Here is a 24,518-nt window from a genome sequence, read left to right as displayed (position 1 = left end):
GCTTTTTAAGAAGGCTTTATTATTTCTCTTTTCCAAACAGGCCTGTAACTTTATACAAGCCCCAAAAGGACTTTCAACACTACAGTAGCTGACAGTTTTCAAGGCAGCAAGTGCAGGTCGGACATAACTTGTTTTGGCCTTGTGTATTGTATGTACTTTTTGTTTTTTGTTTGGCTGTTCTGGTTTTTTATTTTTCAGGGCTTGGTGATGGTAGACACATACTAATGCCAGACACGGTCTCGCTCCACAGCTGGCCAGCCCCATCCCTCGCCTCTTATAGCTCAGTATCAGGACTCAGGAGCCCATAACCACATATTGCCAGAAAGCAAAGGATAGTCTGTGATACTGAGGAGTGGCCTGATCAGCCAGGATCTCCTCAGCAGTCAGTCACTCAGCCAATCGGATCACAGGACTGTCTCCACCTACTCTGCAAAGCTACACAAGAAGCTGGAAGAGGCAGGAACATAGGACATTTTTGAGAAATTTTGCTGTGGGCCCTCTTAGGTCTAGTTACTCTACTGTGTGATATGTTACAGGTGCAGTAATAAGTAATATGTTCTGAAGAACCACCATTATGCTGTTTCGTGGCCAATCATATGATCTAATTTAATGAGCACACAAATGTGAGGTGTAGCTACATTTTTTTAATCTTTTTTTTTAAATTATGTATAATACATTTTAGGAATAAAAATTTGCAATTTTGCCATGAAATTCTATAATATTTTACCTTCAAAAGCAACTGGTACTTGGTGATTCTCTGCACTGGTTTCAAAAGATAAGCATCTAATGACAGTTTGTGATCCAGTTTCCGTTGACAGTCCTTTTTAAAAGAAAAACAAAACAGATCTCACATAATAGTCGACATACAAACACTATTATCATTTTTTTGTGCACGTGAGCTATTTAACTTATTACGTATATGTTGGACAATGGTCAATATTCAAATGACCCTAACAATTGTTTTTGTTACAAACATTTTATAATTCCATATACAAATTTTCCCTTCTGTGATTGTGATTGCCAATATATTAAGTTATGAGTACAGAAGTGAAATACACACTCAAAAAATAATTTAGTCCCATACTTTATTATAGATGTTAGAAAATCTTAACATTTACATTTCATTGTAAAAATGAACATATTGGAGTGAATAACGTGCTTTAATCAACACTGAACCCGTTAATTAACTGATAAAACATTGTTTATGAACAGTGTATATATCCCATAACTATAGTCTGAATTTGCAGACTATAGTGCTAGCTCTCCAAATGGGGTTGGGTATGATATGCCAGTGGTCGGGATGCCGGCGGTAAAAATACCGACCGCGGCATCCCGATGATTACAATTCCGATACTGGAATTTCAGTATACTTAATACATCTGCCCCCCCTATTTGGTATGCTGCTGTCGGCATTCCGAATAGTGTCGGGATCCTAGCATCAGTATTCTGACTGCTGGGATCTCGACTGCCCTCCAAATGTATGCGTGCAGCTAAATACGGAACAAGTATATTACCAGTGGTGCAAGTGGGTGGGTACGGCGTACCCTTAAGAATTTAGCCGTGGGTACCCCGTACCCACCACCGCCGGGCCGCCGAGGCTCCCTCTCTCCCTCCCTCTGCTGCTGCTCACCGCCACTGCTGCTTGAGGGGAGGAGAGCGCAGCGTGAGCCTCTCCTGCCCCTCAGTGTCTCCCTTCAATTCAGCGCCGGCCCTTGAGCCAATAAGAGCTCGCGGACCGGCAGCCAAGGCTCCTGATTGGCTGCCGGACCACGAGCTTTGATTGGTTCACGGATCGGCGCTGAATTGAAGGGAGACACCCACACAGGACAGCAGCAGCGGTGAGCAGCAGGGAAAGGGGGGCGATGTGTGTACCTGGCATTGGGGGCATATCTGGCACTGCAGGGACATGTGTATCTGGCACTGGGGGCATTTCTGTACCTGGCACTGGGGGCATATCTGGAACTATGGGGGCATTTCTGTATCTGGCACTGGGGGACAATGTATATCTGGCACTGGGGGGCAATGTATATCTGACACAGTGGGGGCATTTGTGTATCTGGCACTGTGGGGCAATGTATATCTGGCACTGTGGGGCAACGTGTATCTGGCACTATTGGGGTCATATGTGTATCTGCCCCTCCCCCCCATATGTGTATCATGCCCCCATTTTCATTGGCCACGCCCCATGTGGCATTTGGCCACAACCATTTTTGGCCGCGCACACACAGTACTTGTAAGACATTTTTTTCTACTTGCACCACTGTATATTACAGATATATCTACACCTAACTAGATGTAAAATCTGTAAAAAGATGGAACAAGATGCAGCTTAAAGCCCGTTTCATGTTTGCAAAAGGCCAGGAAAAGTCTAAATAAACCCCAAAACATCAAGCTCAGTTTTTACCCAATCAAAAAAATCCGTTGCCTCTTTAAGTTGGTTCTGTATTAAAGACCTGGCAGAGCCTTGGGAAAACAGTAGTATGTGGCAGCCCCCAGAACTTCACCTAGTGGAGGAATAATTTGGTTGGTTGTGTATAAATCTTTCGGCAGATGGTAGGATCATACTTTGGTGTAAACAATATGGCTCTATGGACACATCCTGCCTTGTGTTAATGGTTCAAGCTAGTGGTGATGTTTTGTTGTGGGGAATGTTTTCTTGGCACATCTTAGCCCCTTTAATATTATTTGCTCATTATTTAAATGGTTAGTATTGCTGCTAACCATGGACCTGGAGCAGAGTTTTATAGAAATTACAGAAACAACAAAAAGGTACAGAGTACCACCTTGCGCCAATTATGATGCTCAGTAATTAATAATAGTTTGCCTGCAACTCTCTTGTACCAAAGGGCTACTCTGCCCTTTAAAATACAAAACACTAACAAAAAAAGGATCTATCAACCCTGGTCACGAGCAGGGTTGAACACATGTTCAACCTGGCTCACTGTGTGATGTGAACGGAAGTCGGGTCGATGCAACCAGTTTCCCATTCACTCTCTATGTACAGGCGGTGCTTGGAGATCATGTGATCTCCAAGCTCCGACCCTCACGCGTCACCACTGACATCACCGACCCGACAATATGCCAGGTTGCAGTCAGTGGTAGCGGGGCGCCTGAAGCGGGTCACACACTGGGAGCTCCCGTGTCAGGCTCCCATGTGCGGGTTGCCTCAGGTGGTCTGAAAGGGGTAACAGTAGCCCGTAGCACCACAAAGATGACAAACTGCATTTTGTCTATGTGAGAACACACCAAAATAGTCCAGTTACACCTCTTCAGTCATAAGTAAACTGTAAAGTTCAGTCACACAAGTGGTAAACAATAACATAGGGCACATGTATTAACTTGAATACACAGGGACTGATTCTAAGTTTCTGCTAGCAAACTACAGTAGTTACATTAATGCAGCTTACCTGGAAAAAGATGCTCTCAGCACACTGTCTCCAAAGTGCTTCCGATTTTGGCTTATTTTGGCAATACTTCTCATAAATTTGAAGGTCTTCCTTCTATATTGAAAATACAATAATGAATTGTTATTCTTGACTGCACTATTAAGGCTACATTAGCAGTTTATAAGGGATCAGTATGATATCCCGGATGTTGGGATCCCGGGTGTCAGGAGACCGGCGCCGGGATCACGGCGGTGAGCGCAGCCTGTCCCCTTGCGGGCTCACTGCACTCACCACGATTCAGGCCCAAGTGGAAATTCCAGCTGGCGGTCGGGATTGCAATCGCCAATATTTCACCAGGTGTTGGGATTCTGGTGTCGGTATCCTGACAGCTGGGATCCCGACAGCTGGTAAATTGACTGCCTTCTGTGTTTAATATATCTCAGAGACTTCACACACTCTCTATATAACCACCAGGAGGCAAAAGGAAATATGGGTCACTTGCATCCTTTTCCATATGGCCGGAGCAGCCTGCTTACTAGCTTATGCTAATGCGACAGTCCGCCTTTGTATAGTAAAATGCTGTGCATCTATGCTAATGCGACAATCCGCCTTTGTATAGTAAAATGCTGTGCATCTATGCTAATGCGACAATCCGCCTTTGTATAGTAAAATGCTGTGCATCTATGCTAATGCGACAATCCGCCTTTGTATAGTAAAATGCTGTGCATCTATGCTAATGCGACAATCCGCCTTTGTATAGTAAAATGCTGTGCATCTATGCTAATGCGACAATCCGCCTTTGTATAGTAAAATGCTGTGCATCTATGCTAATGCGACAATCCGCCTTTGTATAGTAAAATGCTGTGCATCTATGCTAATGCAACAATCCGCCTTTGTATAGTAAAATGCTGTGCATCTATGCTAATGCAACAATCCGCCTTTGTATAGTAAAATGCTGTGCATCTATGCTAATGCAACAATCCGCCTTTGTATAGTAAAATGCTGTGCATCTATGCTAATGCAACAATCCGCCTTTGTATAGTAAAATGCTGTGCATCTGCATACGGAAGCCTGTCTCACCTGCTGTTCCTACGTCCGCAGCATCAGGTCGCATCATTAGTGACGGGACTAACACCAGCCCCATGCTGGCTGCAACAGATCCAGCTGCAGCAGACTACCCATGTCCCTCCATATGCTACAAACGAGCAATAAAGTCGGCTTACACTCCCACAACACTCACATGATGCTCCCACAAGACAAAGGAGCTCCGTGACATTGCATGGTTGCTGTCCAGCAATGCCCATTTCATGGAGAATGTGGATCAATCTATGGTCCTCATTCCGAGTTGATCGCTCACTAGCTACTTTTAGCAGCCATGCAAACGCATAGTTGCCGCCCACGGGGGAGTGTATTTTCGCTTTGCAAGTGTGCGAATACGTGTGCAGTCGAGCGGGATGAATTTTTTTTTTGCAGTTTCTGAGTAGCTCTGGACTTACTCAGCCCTTGCGATCACTTCAGTCTTTTTGGTCCCGGAACTGACGTCAGACACCCGCCTTGCAACTGCTTGGACACGCCTGTGTTTTTCCAAACACTCCCTGAAAACGGTCAGTTGCTACGCCGGGTTTCCAACAGCCGGGATATCGTAGTAGTCTCAAATATATAGATATATAATATATAGAAATTCCTGTGCACATACTCTGAGCATGACCTACAAAGTAATGCCACTTGCACCATAATAAGCCCCCACAGTAATTCCCCTGACACCTTTTTAAGTCCTCACAGTAATTCCCCTGACACCATATTACGTCCCCACAGATATGAACATATTATGCCCCACACACTAATGCCCCTGACACCATATTATGCCCCCACAGTAATGCTCCTGTCACCATACTATGCCCCCACAGTTATGCTCCTGTCACCATATTATGCCCCACACAGTAATGCCCCTGACACCATATTATGCCCCCACAGTAATGCCCCTGTCATCCTACTACGTCCCCACAGTTATGACACGGTCATCATATTATGGACACATAGTAAAAATGCCCTATGTCACAATATCTGCTCTAAGGGGTTGTGCTCATTGTCAGGGGTTTTACTCGTTGTCAGGGAAACCCCTGGCCACGGTATCCACAGATCTGTGGTCCCTGCCCCCTTCAACCTCTTGAAAATGTCCCTCACAAAATGGCCATTTTGGAGGGAAATTTCTTAATACTTAGAGTGGGGGCCCTCTCAGTAGTGGGCAGCGGCGGGCGGCAGCGGGTGGTGAACGGCATGCGGCCTGGGCCCTCCACTCTCTGTCAGAGCGGCCGGGCCCGGGACAGTTGTACCACCAGCATAGCGGCCCTGGAAGCACCTATTGACATCTTGGGGCTGCTTCTGAGTCAGATGTATTTTTTCTTACATGCAAATAGTGAGGTTTAGCATACTGTGACCAGAGCTAAGTGCTGCCAGTTAGAGAGGAGGGGGCCCAGATGGAGCCCACAAACGGGCCTCCTCCTTTCTAGAAACGCCCCTGCTGGGGCTATTATACAGCCCTGACACACAAAAAGAGGGTGTAGGCATGGCTCAAGGGGGCATGCCACGAGTGGCGAGGGCCTGGCCTCGCAGCACGTCCCATCTCTCTATGCTAGGCAGTCCCAGTCTATAAGAGCAGGGCAGCCAAGCAGAGCTTCGGGAGGCAGAGCTGTTCAGCCAGGCCGGTCAACTTGCTAGGAAATTGTTAAATCTGCACAGAATACTGTATTAATAATGTTTATATTAATTTAGTAATTTGTTAAACCAACATTATGCTTACTATACAAACAAATAAATTCAGCAATGGGTTGGTGGTGCTCCCGGAAAATAGTTCAGTAAACTATATGGAAAAGGGTGGTCTTAAGAAAGAGCAAAAGACAAAAGCAGCTATATGCCTTTTCCAGGGCACGCTTAGAAAAAATGTATATATAAGAAAGTGATGAATTATGAAAATATGAGTAAAATAAGAATTTACTTACCGATAATTCTATTTCTCGGAGTCCGTAGTGGATGCTGGGGTTCCTGAAAGGACCATGGGGAATAGCGGCTCCGCAGGAGACAGGGCACAAAAAGTAAAGCTTTAGGATCAGGTGGTGTGCACTGGCTCCTCCCCCTATGACCCTCCTCCAAGCCTCAGTTAGGACACTGTGCCCGGACGAGCGTACACAATAAGGAAGGATTTTGAATCCCGGGTAAGACTCATACCAGCCACACCAATCACACTGTACAACCTGTGATCTGAACCCAGTTAACAGTATGATAACAGCGGAGCCTCTGAAAAGATGGCTCACAACAATAATAACCCGATTTTTGTAACTATGTACAAGTATTGCAGATAATCCGCACTTGGGATGGGCGCCCAGCATCCACTACGGACTCCGAGAAATAGAATTATCGGTAAGTAAATTCTTATTTTCTCTATCGTCCTAGTGGATGCTGGGGTTCCTGAAAGGACCATGGGGATAATACCAAAGCTCCCAAACGGGCGGGAGAGTGCGGATGACTCTGCAGCACCGAATGAGAGAACTCCAGGTCCTCCTTAGCCAGGGTATCAAATTTGTAGGATTTTACCAACGTGTTTGCCCCTGACTAAATAGCCGCTCGGCAAAGTTGTAAAGCCGAGACCCCTCGGGCAGCCGCCCAAGATAAGCCCACCTTCCTTGTGGAATGGGCATTTACATATTTTGGCTGTGGCAGGCCTGCCACAGAATGTGCAAGCTGAATTGTATTACACATCCAACTAGCAATAGTCTGCTTAGAAGCAAGAGCACCCAGTTTGTTGGGTGCATACAGGATAACAGCAAGTCAGTTTTCCTGACTCCAGCCGTCCTGGAACCTATATTTACAGGGCCCTGACAACATCTAGCAACCTGGAGTCCTCCAAGTCCCTAGTAGGCGCAAGGCACCAAAATAAGCTGGTTCAGGTGAAACACTGACACCACCTTAGGGAGAGAACTGGGGACGAGTCCGCAGCTCTGCCCTGTCCAAATGGACAACCAGATATGGGCTTTTTTGAGAAAAAAAACCCACCAATTTGACACTCGCCTGGTCCAGGCCAGGGCCAAGAGCATGGTCACTTTTCATGTGAGATGCTTCAAATCCACAGATTTGACTGGTTTTAAACCAATGTGATTTGAGGAATCCCAGAACTACGTTGAGATCCCACAGTGCCACTGGAGGCACAAAAGGGGGTTGTATATGCAATACTCCCTTGACAAACTTCTGGACTTCAGGAACTGAAGCCACTTCTTTCTGGAAGAAAATCGACAGGGCCGAAATTTGAACCTTAATGGACCCCAATTTGAGGCCCATAGACACTCCTGTTTGCAGGAAATGCAGGAATCGACCGAGTTGAAATTTCTTCGTGGGGCCTTTCTGGCCTCACACCACGCAACATATTTTTGCCACATGTGGTGATAATGTTGTGCGGTCACCTCCTTTCTGGCTTTGACCAGGGTAGGAATGACCTCTTCCGGAATGCCTTTTTCCCTTAGGATCCGGCGTTCCACCGCCATGCCGTCAACGCAGCTGCGGTAAGTCTTGGAACAGACATGGTACTTGCTGAAACAAGTCCCTTCTTAGCGGCAGAGGCCATAAGTCCTCTGTGAGCATCTCTTGAAGTTCCGGGTACCAAGTCCTTCTTGGCCAATCCGGAGCCATGAGTATAGTTCTTACTCCTCTACGTCTTATAAGTCTCAGTACCTTAGGTATGAGAAGCAGAGGATGGAACACATACACCGACTGGTACATCCATGGTGTTACCAGAACGTCCACAGCTATTGCCTGAGGGTCTCTTAACCTGGCGCAATACCTGTCCCGTTTTTTGTTCAGACGGGACGCCATCATGTCCACCTTTGGTATTTCCCAACGGTTTACAATCATGTGGAAAACTTCCCGATGAAGTTTCCATTCTGCCGGGTGGAGGTCGTGCCTGCTGAGGAAGTCTGCTTCCCAGTTTCCATTCCCGGAATGAAACACTGCTGACAGTGCTATCACATGATTTTCCGCCCAGCGAAAAGTCCTTGCAGTTTTTGCCATTGCCCTCCTGCTTCTTGTGCCGCCCTGTCTATTTACGTGGGCGACTGCCGTGATGTTTTTCCCACTGGATCAATACCGGCTGACCTTGAAGCAGAGGTCTTGCTAAGCTTAGAGTATTATAAATTTACCCTTAGCTCCAGTATATTTATGTGGAGAAAAGTCTCCAGACTTGATCACACTCCCTGGAAATTTTTTCCTTGTGTGACTGCTCCCCAGCCTCTCGGGCTGGCCTCCGTGGTCACCAGCATCCAATCCTGAATGCCGAATCTGCGGCCCTCTAGAAGATGAGCACTCTGTAACCACCACAGGAGAGACACCCTTGTCCTTGGATATAGGGTTATCCGCTGATGCATCTGAAGATGCGATCCGGACCATTTGTCCAGCAGATCCCACTGAAAAATTCTTGCGTGAAATCTGCCGAATGGAATTGCTTCGTAGGAAGTCACCATCTTTACCAGGACCCTTGTGCAATGATGCACTGATTTTAGGAGGTTCCTGACTAGCTCGGATAACTCCCTGGCTTTCTCTTCCGGGAGAAACACCTTTTTCTGGACTGTGTCCAGAATCATCCCTAGGCACAGCAGACTTGTCGTCGGGATCAGCTGCGATTTTGGAATATTTAGAATCCACCCGTGCTGTTGTAGCAGTATCCGAGATAGTGCTACTCCGACCTCCAACTGTTCCCTGGACTTTGCCCTTATCAGGAGATCGTCCAAGTAAGGGATAATTAAGACGCCTTTTCTTCGAAGAAGAATCATCATTTCGGCCATTACCTTGGTAAAGACCCGGGGTGCCGTGGACAATCCAAACGGCAGCGTCTGAAACTGATAGTGACAGTTCTGTACCACGAACCAGAGGTACCCTTAGTGAGAAGGGCAAATTTTGGACATGGAGGTAAGCATCCCTGATGTCTCGGGACACTATATAGTCCCCTTCTTCCTGGTTCGTTATCACTGCTCTGAGTGACTCCATCTTGATTTGAACCTTTGTAAGTGTTCAAATTTTTTTAGATTTAGAATAGGTCTCACCTAGCCTTCTGGCTTCAGTACCACAATATAATGTGGAATAATACCCCTTTTCTTGTTGTAGGAGGGGTAATTTGATTATCACCTGCTGGGAATACAGCTTGTGAATTGTTTCCCATACTGCCTCCTTGTCGGAGGGAGACCTTGGTAAACCAGACTTCAGGAGCCTGCGAAGGGGAAACGTCTCGACATTCCAATCTGTACCCCTGGGATACTACATGTAGGATCCAGGGGTCCTGTACGGTCCCAGCGTCATGCTGAGAGCTTGGCAGAAGCGGTGGAACGCTTCTGTTCCTGGGAATGGGCTGCCTGCTGCAGTCTTCTTCCCTTTCCTCTATCCCTGGGCAGATATGACTCTTATAGGGACGAAAGGACTGAGGCTGAAAAGACGGTGTCTTTTTCTGCAGAGATGTGACTTAGGGTAAAAACGGTGGATTTTCCAGCAGTTGCCGTGGCCACCAGGTCCGATGGACCGACCCCAAATAACTCCTCTTCCTTTATACGGCAATACACCTTTGTGCCGTTTGGAATCTGCATCACCTGACCACTGTCGTGTCCATAAACATCTTCTGGCAGATATGGACATCGCACTTACTCTTGATGCCAGAGTGCAAATATCCCTCTGTGCATCTCGCATATATAGAAAATGCATCCTTTAAATGCTCTATAGTCAATAAAATACTGTCCCTGTCAAGGGTATCAATATTTTTAGTCAGGGAATCCGACCAAGCCACCCCAGCTCTGCACATCCAGGCTGAGGCGATCGCTGGTCGCAGTATAACACCAGTATGTGTGTATATACTTTTTATGATATTTTCCAGCCTCCTGTCAGCTGGCTCCTTGAGGACGGCCCTATCTATAGACGGTACCGCCACTTGTTTTGATAAGCGTGTGAGCGCCTTATCCACCCTAAGGGGTGTTTCCCAACGCGCCCTAACTTCTGGCGGGAAAGGGTATACCGCCCATAATTTTCTATCGGGGGGAACCCACGCATCATCACACACTTCATTTAATTTATCTGAATCAGGAAAAACTACGGTAGTTTTTTCACATCCCACATAATACCCTCTTTTGTGGTACTTGTAGTATCAGAAATATGTAACACCTCCTTCATTGCCCTTAACATGTGGCCCTAATAAGGAATACGTTTGTTTATTCACCGTCGACACTGGATTCAGTGTCCGTGTCTGTGTCTGTGTCGACCGACTAAAGTAAACGGGCGTTTTAAAACCCCTGACGGTGTTTCTGAGACGTCTGGACCGGTACTAATTGTTTGTCGGCCGTCTCATGTCGTCAACCGACCTTGCAGCGTGTTGACATTATCACGTAATTCCCTAAATAAGCCATCCATTCCGGTGTCGACTCCCTAGAGAGTGACATCACCATTACAGGCAATTGCTCCGCCTCCTCACCAACATCGTCCTCATACATGTCGACACACACGTACCGACACACAGCACACACACAGGGAATGCTCTGATAGAGGACAGGACCCACTAGCCCTTTGGAGAGACAGAGGGAGAGTTTGCCAGCACACACCAAAAACGCTATAATTATATAGGGACAACCTTATATAAGTGTTTTCCCTTATAGCATCTTTTATATATTTCTAACGCCAAATTAGTGCCCCCCCTCTCTGTTTTAACCCTGTTTCTGTAGTGCAGTGCAGGGGAGAGCCTGGGAGCCTTCCCTCCAGCCTTTCTGTGAGGGAAAATGGCGCTGTGTGCTGAGGAGATAGGCCCCGCCCCTTTTTCGGCTGGCTCGTCTCCCGCTCTTTAATGGATTCTGGCAGGGGTTAAATATCTCCATATAGCCCCCGGAGGCTATATGTGAGGTATTTTTAGCCAAAAAAAGGTTTTCATTTGCCTCCCAGGGCGCCCCCCTCCCAGCGCCCTGCACCCTCAGTGACTGCCGTGTGAAGTGTGCTGAGAGGAAATGGCGCACAGCTGCAGTGCTGTGCGCTACCTTAAGAAGACTGAGGAGTCTTCTGCCGCCGATTCTGGACCTCTTCTCGTTTCAGCATCTGCAAGGGGGCCGGCGGCGAGGCTCCGGTGACCATCCAGGCTGTACCTGTGATCGTCCCTCTGGAGCTAATGTCCAGTAGCCAAAGAAGCCAATCCATCCTGCACGCAGGTGAGTTCACTTCTTCTCCCCTAAGTCCCTCGTTGCAGTGATCCTGTTGCCAGCAGGACTCACTGTAAAATAAAAAACCTAAGCTAAACTTTTCTAAGCAGCTCTTTAGGAGAGCCACCTAGATTGCACCCTTCTCGGCCGGGCACAAAAATCTAACTGAGGCTTGGAGGAGGGTCATAGGGGGAGGAGCCAGTGCACACCACCTGATCCTAAAGCTTTACTTTTTGTGCCCTGTCTCCTGCGGAGCCGCTATTCCCCATGGTCCTTTCAGGAACCCCAGCATCCACTAGGACGATAGAGAAATTAATACTTAACTTTTATTAAGATATACTTGATAAAAGGGGAGAAAGCGAATATAGATAATTGCTACAAATTTTGGGGCGAGGAAAATATAGAAAGGCGAAAATATGTTTACTCCCTTAATGATCCAAAAAATTACTCCAATATTGGATTGAAAAAATCTTTGTGGGAGTAGACCTGCTCCATTGGGTTCAGCTATCCCATGTCAGATTATCAGAATTAAATATTAGAGAAAATTCAATGTCTGGGACCGCACAGAGAGCTTGATCACCTGATCGCCTGCTCCCAGAGCTCTCGGCCGCCTTACTTATGCCAGGGACCAGCCTATAGGTGTGTGTGGAGGCGTGTGTAAAAACGGACCAGCTGGGACTGACGTAGTAAATTACACTGTCTCCTGCTTTGTTACTACAGACATATGCAGGGGATGTTTGGAGAGAATGTTAATGGTGTTAATACTCGTAGTTTAATTTTGAGAATGAAAAGAATGGTAAAAAACGCTTGTAGATTTGTAAAATAAAAAAATATGGGTGAATAATGATCATAATGAGGAACTGCTGCGATAGTGCTATATTAATGAAAAAAAAGGGGGGGTTTTATAAACGAAGGGGGTGGAGCAAAAAATTATTTTTAAACAACTATTTTTTAACCAGTTTTTTAAGCAAAAAATGTTTTTAATTTTTTAATTCATTATTATTATTTTTAGTCTTGGATGTTTTGTTACTTATAATAAATGGTCTTTGTTTATACCAGACCAGATGTTGGTTTTATTGATGAATAGGTGTTAAAGTATAGGTAGATGTGTGGGGCAATGAATGTGAGTGGATCATGAAAAGGGTGAGGGCTGTGATGTGGAATGTGGTGGCTTGAGGTGATAGTGGTTCTGATTGGGTTCGAGAATAGAAGAACAGGGATTTGACTATGGGAAAAAGGGGGAAAGAAAGGGGGGGAAAGGGGGGAGGGAGGAAATTGTATGATGTGTATGTATGTGAAGATGATAAAGGATTGTGTGTATGGGAAAAAGATAAGGAGTGAACGTGTAGGTGTGTAAGAGTGTGTGAGAAACAAAAAAAGAAAAAAAAGGGGGGGGGGGGAGAGGGACGGAGGAGGATTTGTGTGTGTGTGTAAGTGCGAGGGGAGGGGAAGCATGGGAGGGCCAAGGGAAGGGGATGGATGTGAAGAAAGGGGGGGGTAAAAAACAATATTTTATTATATAAAAAAAAAAAGGGAGGGAAGGTTTTTGTTAGATGTGGGGGGTTGTGAGGGGGAGGGGGGGGGTGTGGTATGAAAAAAGGTAAGTATGTGAATGTGACTAACTGAGGAGTTGTGTGTTCATATGAGTGAGAACGGGAAGGGGCTCTGGTAGGAGTGTAATGGGAGAAGTGGGTGTATGGGGGGAAGTGATCGGAATAGTGGAGGGGTATACCAAGGATGAGGTGCACCCTGTGCTAAGATTGAAAAAAACATAAAATCCATAGGAGTGTTCACGGTGCTAAAGAAAAGTGAGACAAAGCTTGCTGACCTGTTGCAACTTTGTTGAATGGGGGTTGGTGAAGATGGTGGTGAGTGAGTATTCATGCAGATACTTGGTTAAGTGTTTAGCTAATCAGCTATGAAATTATTCCTGCAAAAAAACACTGAAATTGAGGTATTCATTGAGTCCTTTTGGAGCCACCGTATTGAGTTTAAAGGTCCATTCACTTTCTTTTCTAAGGAGCATGCGTGTAATATCACCACCTCTTATTCCTGGTCTGATCTGTTCTAGGCCATGTATTCTGAGATCCTGTACTGAGCCGGAATGGTGTGTCAGGAAATGTCTTGATATGGTTGTCAACTGTTGCATCCTTTGTTGATTCCTTTCAGCATTCCTAATGTTACTCATGTGCTCGAGTGTCCTGATTTTCAACATTCGTGTTGTCATCCCAATATACTTCAAGTCACATGAACAGGAAAATAAGATTTTACTTACCGATAAATCTATTTCTCGTAGTCCGTAGTGGATGCTGGGACTCCGTCAGGACCATGGGGATTAGCGGCTCCGCAGGAGACAGGGCACAAAAATAAAGCTTTAGGATCAGGTGGTGTGCACTGGCTCCTCCCCCTATGACCCTCCTCCAAGCCTCAGTTAGGATACTGTGCCCGGACGAGCGTACACAATAAGGAAGGATTTTGAATCCCGGGTAAGACTCATACCAGCCACACCGTACAACTTGTGATCTGAACCCAGTTAACAGTATGACAAACGTAGGAGCCTCTGAACAGACGGCTCACAACAATAACAACCCGATTTTTTTGTAACAATAACTATGTACAAGTATTGCAGACAATTCGCACTTGGGATGGGCGCCCAGCATCCACTACGGACTACGAGAAATAGATTTATCGGTAAGTAAAATCTTATTTTCTCTGACGTCCTAGTGGATGCTGGGACTCCGTCAGGACCATGGGGATTATACCAAAGCTCCCAAACGGGCGGGAGAGTGCGGATGACTCTGCAGCACCGAATGAGAGAACTCCAGGTCCTCTTTAGCCAGGGTATCAAATTTGTAGAATTTTACAAACGTGTTCTCCCCCGACCACGTAGCTGCTCGGCAGAGTTGTAATGCCGAGACCCCTCGGGCAGCCGCCCAGGATGAGCCCACCTTCCTTGTGGAATGGGCCTTGACAGATTTAGGCTGTGGCAGGCCTGCCACAGAATGTGCAAGTTGAATTGTGCTACAAATCCAACGAGCAATCGTCTGCTTAGAAGCAGGAGCACCCAGCTTGTTGGGTGCATACAGTATAAACAGCGAGTCAGATTTTCTGACTCCAGCCGTCCTTGAAATATATATTTTCAATGCCCTGACAACGTCCAGCAACTTGGAATCCTCCAAATCGCTAGTAGCCGCAGGCACCACAATAGGCTGGTTCAGGTGAAACGCTGACACCACCTTAGGCAGAAACTGAGGACGCGTCCGCAGTTCTGCCCTGTCCGAATGGAAAATCAGATATGGGCTTTTATACGATAAAGCCGCCAATTCTGACACTCTCCTGGCTGAAGCCAGGGCCAGTAGCATGGTTAGTTTCCATGTAAGATATTTCAAATCCACCGATTTGAGTGGCTCAAACCAATGGGATTTGAGAAAATCCAAAACTACATTAAGGTCCCACGGAGCCACTGGGGGCACAACCGGGGGCTGTATATGTAGTACTCCTTTTACAAAAGTCTGGACTTCAGGAACTGAAGCCAATTCTTTCTGGAAGAAAATCGACAGGGCCGAAATTTGAACCTTAATGGACCCCAATTTGAGGCCCATAGACAATCCTGTTTGCAGGAAATGTAGGAATCGACCCAATTGAAATTCCTCCGTGGGGGCCTTCCTGGCCTCACACCACGCAACATATTTTCTCCAAATGCGGTGATAATGTTGTGCAGTCACCTCCTTCCTGGCTTTTACCAGTGTAGGAATGACCTCTTCCGGAATGCCTTTTTCCCTTAGAATTCGGCGTTCAACCGCCATGCCGTCAAACGCAGCCGCGGTAAGTCTTGGAATAGACACGGTCCCTGCTGAAGCAGGTCCCGTCTTAGAGGTAGAGGCCACGGATCTTCCGTGAGCATCTCCTGAAGTTCCGGGTACCAAGTTCTTCTTGGCCAATCCGGAGCCACGAGTATCGTTCTTACTCCCCTTTGCCGTATAATTCTCAGTACTTTTGGTATGAGAGGCAGAGGAGGAAACACATACACTGACTGGAACACCCACGGTGTTACCAGAGCGTCCACAGCTATTGCTTGAGGGTCTCTTGACCTGGCGCAATACCTGTCCAGTTTTTTGTTGAGGCGAGACGCCATCATATCCACCTTTGGTTTTTCCCAACGGTTCACAATCATGTGGAAGACTTCTGGATGAAGTCCCCACTCTCCCGGGTGTAGATCGTGTCTGCTGAGGAAGTCTGCTTCCCAGTTGTCCACTCCCGGAATGAACACTGCTGACAGTGCTATCACATGATCTTCCGCCCAGCGAAGAATCCTTGCAGCTTCTGCCATTGCTCTCTTGCTTCTTGTGCCGCCCTGTCTGTTTACGTGGGCGACTGCCGTGATGTTGTCCGACTGGATCAACACCGGCTGACCCTGAAGCAGGGGTTTTGCCAGGCTTAGAGCATTGTAAATCGCTCTTAGCTCCAGTATATTTATGTGAAGAGACATCTCCAGGCTTGACCATACTCCCTGGAAGTTTCTTCCCTATGTGACCGCTCCCCAGCCTCTCAGACTGGCATCCGTGGTCACCAGGACCCAGTCCTGTATGCCGAATCTGCGGCCCTCTAACAGATGAGCACTCTGCAACCACCACAGAAGAGACACCCTTGTCCGTGGCGATAAGGTTATCCGCTGATGCATCTGCAGATGCGATCCGGACCATTTGTCCAGCAGATCCCACTGAAAAGTTTGTGCGTGGAATCTGCCGAATGGAATCGCTTCGTAAGAAGCCACCATCTTTCCCAGGACTCTTGTGCATTGATGCACAGACACTTTCCCTGGTTTTAGGAGGTTCCTGACAAGTTCGGATAACTCCCTGGCTTTCTCCTCCGGAAGAAACACCTTTTTCTGAACCGTGTCCAGAATCATTCCCAGGAACAGCAGACGTGTCGTCGGGGTCAATTGAGATTTTGGAAAATTCAGAATCCACCCGTGCTGTTGCAGCACTACTTGGGTTAGTGCTACTACGTCCTCCAGCTGTTCTCTGGACCTTGCCCTTATCAGGAGATCGTCCAAGTAAGGGATAATTAATACGCCTTTTCTTCGCAGAAGAAACATCATTTCGGCCATTACCTTGGTAAAGACCCGAGGTGCCGTGGACAATCCAAACGGCAGCGTCTGAAACTGATAATGACAGTTTTGCACCACGAACCTGAGGTACCCTTGATGTGAAGGGCAAATTGGGACATGCAGGTAAGCATCCTTGATGTCCAGGGACACCATAAAGTCCCCTTCTTCCAGATTCGCTATCACTGCTCTGAGTGACTCCATCTTGAACTTGAATTTTTGTATGTACAGGTTCAAAGATTTCAGATTTAGAATAGGTCTTACTGAGCCGTCCGGCTTCGGTACCACAAATAGTGTGGAATAATACCCCTTTCCCTGTTGTAGGAGGGGTACCTTGACTATCACCTGCTGAGAATACAGCTTGTGAATGGCTTCCAATACCGTCGCCCTGTCTGAGGGAGACGTTGGCAGAGCAGACTTTAGGAACCGGCGAGGGGGAGACTTCTCGAATTCCAACCTGTAACCCTGAGATACTATCTGCAGGATCCAGGGGTCCACCTGTGAGTGAGCCCACTGTGCGCTGAAATTCTTGAGTCGACCCCCCACCGCCCCTGAGTCCGCTTGTAAAGCCCCAACGTCATGCTGAGGGCTTTGCAGAAGCCGGGGAGGGCTTCTGCTCCTGGGAAGAAGCTGCTTGGTGCACTCTCTTACCCTTTCCTTTGCCTCGGGGCAAATATGACTGTTCTTTCGCCCGCTTGTTCCTATAGGAACGAAAGGACTGCGGCTGAAAAGACGGTGTCTTTTTCTGTTGGGAGGGGACCTGAGGTAAAAAGGTGGATTTCCCGGCTGTTGCCGTGGCCACCAAATCCGATAGACCGACCCCAAATAATTCCTCCCCCTTATACGGCAATACTTCCATATGCCGTTTGGAATCCGCATCACCTGATCATTGTCGCGTCCATAAACTTCTTCTGGCAGATATGGACATCGCACTTACTCTCGATGCCAGAGTGCAAATATCCCTCTGAGCATCTCGCATATAAAGAAAAGCATCCTTTAATTGCTCTAAAGTCAATAAAATACTGTCCCTATCTAGGGTATCAATATTTTCAGTCAGGGAATCCGACCAAACCACCCCAGCACTGCACATCCATGCAGAGGCGATGGCTGGTCGCAGTATAACACCAGTATGAGTGTATATACTTTTCAGGGTAGTTTCCAGCCTCCTATCCGCTGGATCCTTGAGGGCGGCCATTTCAGGAGACGGTAACGCCACTTGTTTTGATAAGCGTGTGAGCGCCTTATCCACCCTAGGGGGTGTTTCCCAGCGCGCCCTAACCTCTGGCGGGAAAGGATATAATGCCAATAACTTCTTTGAAATTAGCAGTTTTCTATCGGGGTTAACCCACGTTTCATCACACACTTCATTCAATTCGTCTGATTCAGGAAAAACTACAGGTAGTTTTTTCAGACCCCACATAATACCCCTTTTTGTGGTACATGCAGTATCAGAGATATGCAAAGCCTCCTTCATTGCCGTGATCATATAACGTGTGGCCCTACTGGAAAATACGTTTGTTTCTTCACCGTCGACACTAGATTCGGTGTCCGTGTCTGGGTCTGTGTCGACTGACTGAGGTAAAGGGCGTTTTACAGCCCCTGACGGTGTCTGAGACGCCTGTACAGGTACTAACTGGTTTGCCGGCCGTCTCATGTCGTCAACTGATTTTTGTAATGTGCTGACATTATCACGTAATTCCATAAACAAAGCCATCCATTCCGGTGTCGACTCCCTAGGGGGTGACATCACCATTACCGGCAATTGCTCCGCCTCCACACCAACATCGTCCTCATACATGTCGACACACACGTACCGACACACAGCAGACACACAGGGAATGCTCTTATCGAAGACAGGACCCCACTAGCCCTTTGGGGAGACAGAGGGAGAGTTTGCCAGCACACACCCAAGCGCTATAAATATATAGGAACAACCCTATAGAAGTGTTGTCTCCCTTATAGCAGCTTAATATATCAAAAACGCCAAAAAAGTGCCCCCCCCTCTCTGTTTTACCCTGTTTCTGTAGTGCAGTGCAGGGGAGAGTCCTGGGAGCCTTCCTCGCAGCAGAGCTGAGCAGGAAAATGGCGCTGTGTGCTGAGGAGATAGGCCCCGCCCCCTATTTCGGCGGGCTCTTCTCCGGTGTTTGTGAGACCTGGCAGGGGTTAAATACATCCATATAGCCCCAGGGGCTATATGTGATGTATTTTTTAGCCAGAACAAGGTATTCTCATTGCTGCCCAGGGCGCCCCCCCCAGCGCCCTGCACCCTCCGTGACCGCTGGTGTGAAGTGTGTGACAACAATGGCGCACAGCTGCAGTGCTGTGCGCTACCTCATGAAGACTGAAAAGTCTTCTGCCGCCGGTTTCTGGACCTCTTCACTTTTCGGCATCTGCAAGGGGGTCGGCGGCGCGGCTCCGGGACCGGACTCCATGGCTGGGCCTGTGTTCGATCCCTCTGGAGCTAATGGTGTCCAGTAGCCTAAGAAGCCAATCCATCCTGCACGCAGGTGAGTTCACTTCTTCTCCCCTAAGTCCCTCGTTGCAGTGAGCCTGTTGCCAGCAGGACTCACTGTAAAATAAAAAACCTAAAAACTTTTTCTAAGCAGCTCTTTAGGAGAGCCACCTAGATTGCACCCTGCTCGGACGGGCACAAAAACCTAACTGAGGCTTGGAGGAGGGTCATAGGGGGAGGAGCCAGTGCACACCACCTGATCCTAAAGCTTTATTTTTGTGCCCCGTCTCCTGCGGAGCCGCTAATCCCCATGGTCCTGACGGAGTCCCAGCATCCACTAGGACATCAGAGAAATACAGTAGACGACATTTTTGCTTCTACAGTTAAAGAAGTCATTTATTTTCATGTTTTCACCATATCGGTCCTTTAATTCTTGTTTGTTGATCACATGTTGACAGATTTTGCAATTGCCACATGGATAACTTCCTTGCTTTATCGGGTCTCTCGCTGATTTATGTACATAATGGCTGTTGACAAGATGGTCCTTTAGGTTAGGTGATCTTCTCCAACTTAAATCTCTTTTGGTGTTAAGTTTTTTGGCTAGATCTTCATCTGAAAGTATGATAGGCCAGTGTTTTTGCAGGATTGATTTGATCTCCCTCCATTCTTCGCAGAAGTCCCCCACAAATCTTATGGTATGGGACTCTTCCGTGGGTGCTTTAGTATAAAATATTAAAGATTCTCTCTTGGTATGGATGAGTGTTCTCTTGGCTTTTTTGATTGACCGCATACTGTATCCACGTTCCTTCAGTCTAAGTATTAGTTCTTGACTTCTTTTCTCAAAGATTTCATCACTGGAGCAATTTCGTTTGAGGCGTAAGAATTCTCCTTTGGGAATATTAGTTATGGTCGGAGGAAAATGTGAACTAGTTTGATGTAGTAGGGTGTTAGTAGCTGTATTTTTTCTGTAGATTTCTGTGGAGATCATGTTGTTGCTGTCTCTGTAGATTCGGAGATCCAATAATGATATGCTGTCCCTGTCATATACACAAGTAAAGGTGAGGTTGAGGGTGTTGTTATTCAATTTCTTGATGAATTCCAAGAGTTCATCCTGTGTGCCATCCCATATGATGAGGATGTCATCGATATAGCGTGTCCAAAGTGTTATATGTTTGGTATATTCTTCTTGGTCATCTGAAAAAACAAATTCCCTCTCCCACCAACCCAGGAAGAGGTTGGCGTAAGTGGGGGCACAGGCTGCCCCCATCGCTGTCCCCCTTACCTGGGTGTAGAAGAGGTTGTTGAAAGTAAAGTAATTTTTGTTTAATACAAAATGAAGTAATTGTATTAAAAATGTATGAAAGTCATCCATCCCCTTCATCCTCAAAAAATGCTCAACCGCTTTGATGCCCAAATCATGTTGTATAGATGTGTACAATGCCTCGACATCGAGGCTGACAAGTAGATGTGTATCTTCTAGTTGTATATCATGAATTTTCTTTAGGACATCAGTCGTGTCCCTCGTGTATGATGGAAGTTCTAACACATGGTCTCTAAGATGTGTGTCCAAGAAGATGCAGGCCCTTTCAAGGAGTCCACCATTGCCTGAGACAATTGGTCTGCCTGGGGGCTCTCTGAGATTCTTATGTACCTTTGGTAAAAGGTAAAATGTTGGTACTCGTGGATTGTTGACAGTAAGATAATCATGTTCTGATTTGGTGATGGTGCCTTCTTGATAGGCCCTATCAATGATATTCATGTAAAGTCTTTTATAATTTTCTGTTGGGTCAAAAAAACTCTTCTGGTAGCATGAAAGATCATCCAGTTGTTTTTTGGCTTGTTGTAGATATTGGTATGTTGGCCAAATTACTACATTTCCGCCTTTGTCTGATGGTTTCAGAACTATGTCGGTCCAAGATTTAATCTCCCGGAGTGCTTTACGTTCGTTCATTGTGAGATTCCCTGTAAATCGACGATGTTTTCTGTTTAAATATAATCTATCTAGGTCCCGAGATACCAGATTCGTGAATACTTTGACCTCTGGACATGTGGTGTCTTTTGGGAAAAAGGTGGATTTTTTCTTTAACATAGCTCTTTTGCTGTGTGCTGAAGATGTTGGTTCCGAGGATCCTGCAAGTTCTTCTAGTGTCATCAGGGCATCCATCTCTTGTGATGAGAGATTTCCAGGATCAAAAGTTGACTCTGGTGATTCTGCATTACCAGAGAAAAATTTAGCCAGTAAAAGTTTACGTCCAAATAATTGTAGATTAACCTGCCACTGAAATCTGTTAAGTTTTTTGGTTGGTGAAAATGTTAGACCCTTTTCCAAGACTGCCTTTTGTTCCGCTGTCAGAATGTGATTTGAGAGGTTAATTATTTTGAATTTGTTGTGATCTGAGATCAATTCTGGTTTCTGCGGCTGGGATATCGGTTTGGGGACGGGGAGCCCCATTTTTCCCTGCCTCTTCTTACTCAGTCGCGTTTTTCTTTTCCTCTTGTAGGGTGGCCTCGTGATCCCCTGGTTTGTTCTAAAAAAACAGTCAATGAATTGCTGTCCAATCTTGATGCTGAGGTGTTTCTGCGGTCATGGGTGTAGCTTTCGTTCTCATCCGTACTGGATAAATCCACCTCCGATGAGGAGGGAGTATTTGAATGACCCACGGATCGTTCTTTTCTAATTGGTCTTGTCCAATGGAAAATTTTTTGATTGACAAAGTCCCTTTTGTCCCTTAGGAATTTGCTCTTTTTTCTATCGATTATAGTTTGTTCATATATTTTGAGTTCTTTCTTGATTTTATCAAAATTACTTTGAAATCTTAGGTCTTGTTCCCAAGGTTCTAGATTTTTAGCTATTTTGTCAATTTCTTTAGCACAATCGTCCAGGACAAGATTATTGTGTTTAATCAGAATGTTAATTAACTCATGTGAGCATTTTAATAATGTGGTCTCCCATTCCTGTCGGAGACTATCGGTGAATAGTTCAAATGCCGGAAAAAGTTTCGGCCTAAGGCCTCTGGGTACAATTTTTTGTTTTTGATAATTCTCCAAGCTTGTTAAGTCCCAGTTGGTACGAGTTTGTCGTTGTAGGATATACTTTAGTTTAGAGATCTCTTCTTCCCAATTTGGGTCTGGGTCACTGGTATTGTCCCCAGTTGGAAAAATAGTCTCTGAGTCATCTATTCTGCGTTTTGCGCTCAATTCAGTTTTTAGATTGAAACTGGTCATAGTATGGCGGTGGAGATAGTAAGTATATCTCTGAATGAATCTGGATTCGTGCTAGACTGAGAGCTGAGATAGACCTCAGTAAGATCAACTTGCTAGGAAATTGGTAAATCTGCACAGAATACTGTATTAATAATGTTTATATTAATTTAGTAATTTGTCAAACCAACATTATGCTTACTATACAAACAAATAAATTCAGCAATGGGTTGGTGGTGCTCCCGGAAAATAGTTCAGTAAACTATATGGAAAAGGGTGGTCTTAAGAAAGAGCAAAAGACAAAAGCAGCTATATGCCTTTTCCAGGGCACGCTTAGAAAAAATGTATATATAAGAAAGTGATGAATTATGAAAATATGAGTAAATTAATACTTAACTTTTATTAAGATATACTTGATAAAAGGGGAGAAAGCGAATATAGATAATTGCTACAAATTTTGGGGCGAGGAAAATATAGAAAGGCGAAAATATGTTTACTCCCTTAATGATCCAAAAAATTACTCCAATATTGGATTGAAAAAATCTTTGTGGGAGTAGACCTGCTCCATTGGGTTCAGCTATCCCATGTCAGAATATCAGAATTAAATATTAGAGAAAATTCAATGTCTGGGACCGCACAGAGAGCTGGAAAGACTCAAATGGTATGAGTGTAAAATACCTACGGTACCTAGTATTCCCTGGTGGTCTCCCAACCGGGTACTGACCAGGCCCTGCAGTGTATGGCTTCCAAGATCAGACGAGATTGGGCATACTCAGTGCGGTTTGTCCGTAGGTGAGTAAATCTCCAGCATGTGCAATCAATTCCAGTGTGCGGTTACCCCCGGCAGATTTTATAGATATGATAGTCTGACAGGGAATAATCCCCTGAATGAAATATAAATGATTCAGTGTATTGGAAAAAACCTCACCGTATTCTGATGGGTGTTTGTTGCCCCCATATAAAAATTCTATTGTTGTATCACATTTGTGCAGAGAACAAAAGATATATTCTCTTAAAGCATATATTAGATGTTCCTATGACTGGATATCAGACAATTGTATTTTTGTACTGGAACGAATCATATAAATATGGTAATTCAACAGGGATTGATCCCCTTGTTTATACAAATACTGAATGTTCCTATGGTCAGATATCACATAGTATTAATACTGGACATTCAGAATGCATAGGGGGAGGCCGTTTTTCACAATAAACAAATGGTGTTTGTTACACTGAAAATCATATATAAAGAAAAATGAATTGTTTGGACACAGTGGAGAAAAAGTTATGTTGTGCCTGTGAAAGAATCCCCCCTGGTCCAGCACACCCTCTCCCTGGCTGGAATACCTCTACCTACAACTGCGGGACATTTCAGGCCTCATACTGCCCACCAATGCTTGCAGGCAATAAGGTTTGAGCCGCACACTGTGAGGCATTCTCTTTTCAACTTCCACCAGGGGGGATTCTTTCACAGGCACAACATAACTTTTTCTCCACTGTGTCCAAACAATTCAGGGGCACAGTGGGAGGTAGCATATATCCTGTATGTAGATTAATTAACTGCATTCAGTTGTGAATACCTGATGTGCCTAGTTTAAGGGTGTCTGTTCTCCCCTCTCTTTCCCATTTTTTCTCAATTTTTTCATTCATTTTTCTTTATATATATTTCTTTATATATATTCTGACATGGGATAGCTGAACCCAATGGAGCAGGTCTACTCCCACAAAGATTTTTTCAATCCAATATTGGAGTAATTTTTTGGATCATTAAGGGAGTAAACATATTTTCTCCTTTCTATATTTTCCTCGCCCCAAAATTTGTAGCAATTATCTATATTCGCTTTCTCCCCTTTTATCAAGTATATCTTAATAAAAGTTAAGTATTAATTTACTCATATTTTCATAATTCATCACTTTCTTATATATACATTTTTTCTAAGCGTGCCCTGGAAAAGGCATATAGCTGCTTTTGTCTTTTGCTCTTTCTTAAGACCACCCTTTCCCAGCCAGGCTGGTCACTCTGTATGGCCGGACCAGGCCATCGCCCCTTCTGGTAGGTGTGGATTATTAGCTCTACACTAAAAAGGTCTACAGTCAAAAGGTCTACCACTAATGGTAGACAGGGTCAAAAGGTCGACATAAAATAAGTAGACACAGGGGCGGTT

At 45.6% G+C, this 24,518-nt stretch overlaps 1 protein-coding gene and 1 pseudogene across 5 annotated transcripts in view; both read right to left on the bottom strand.

The window, feature by feature from the left end:
• MCF2L2 (MCF.2 cell line derived transforming sequence-like 2) overlaps positions 1-24,518 on the bottom strand; it is a 1,017,734-nt gene that overhangs the window by 246,857 nt on the left and 746,359 nt on the right. For all 5 annotated transcript variants that reach the window (XM_063916343.1, XM_063916344.1, XM_063916345.1 and 2 more), the window contains exons 19-20: positions 3,408-3,500; positions 728-820 (exon numbers count right to left, since the gene is read on the bottom strand). In XM_063916343.1, coding sequence (XP_063772413.1) covers positions 728-820; positions 3,408-3,500 — 186 coding nt within the window. The remainder of the gene's footprint in view (positions 1-727; positions 821-3,407; positions 3,501-24,518) is intronic.
• LOC134912583 (5S ribosomal RNA) lies at positions 23,029-23,147 on the bottom strand (annotated as a pseudogene).

The sequence above is a fragment of the Pseudophryne corroboree genome, chromosome 4, assembly GCF_028390025.1.
Source record: "Pseudophryne corroboree isolate aPseCor3 chromosome 4, aPseCor3.hap2, whole genome shotgun sequence".
Lineage (NCBI taxonomy): Eukaryota > Metazoa > Chordata > Amphibia > Anura > Myobatrachidae > Pseudophryne > Pseudophryne corroboree.
The sequence above is the reverse complement of the archived record's forward strand: the minus strand, read 5'-3'. Positions and strand labels throughout refer to the sequence as shown.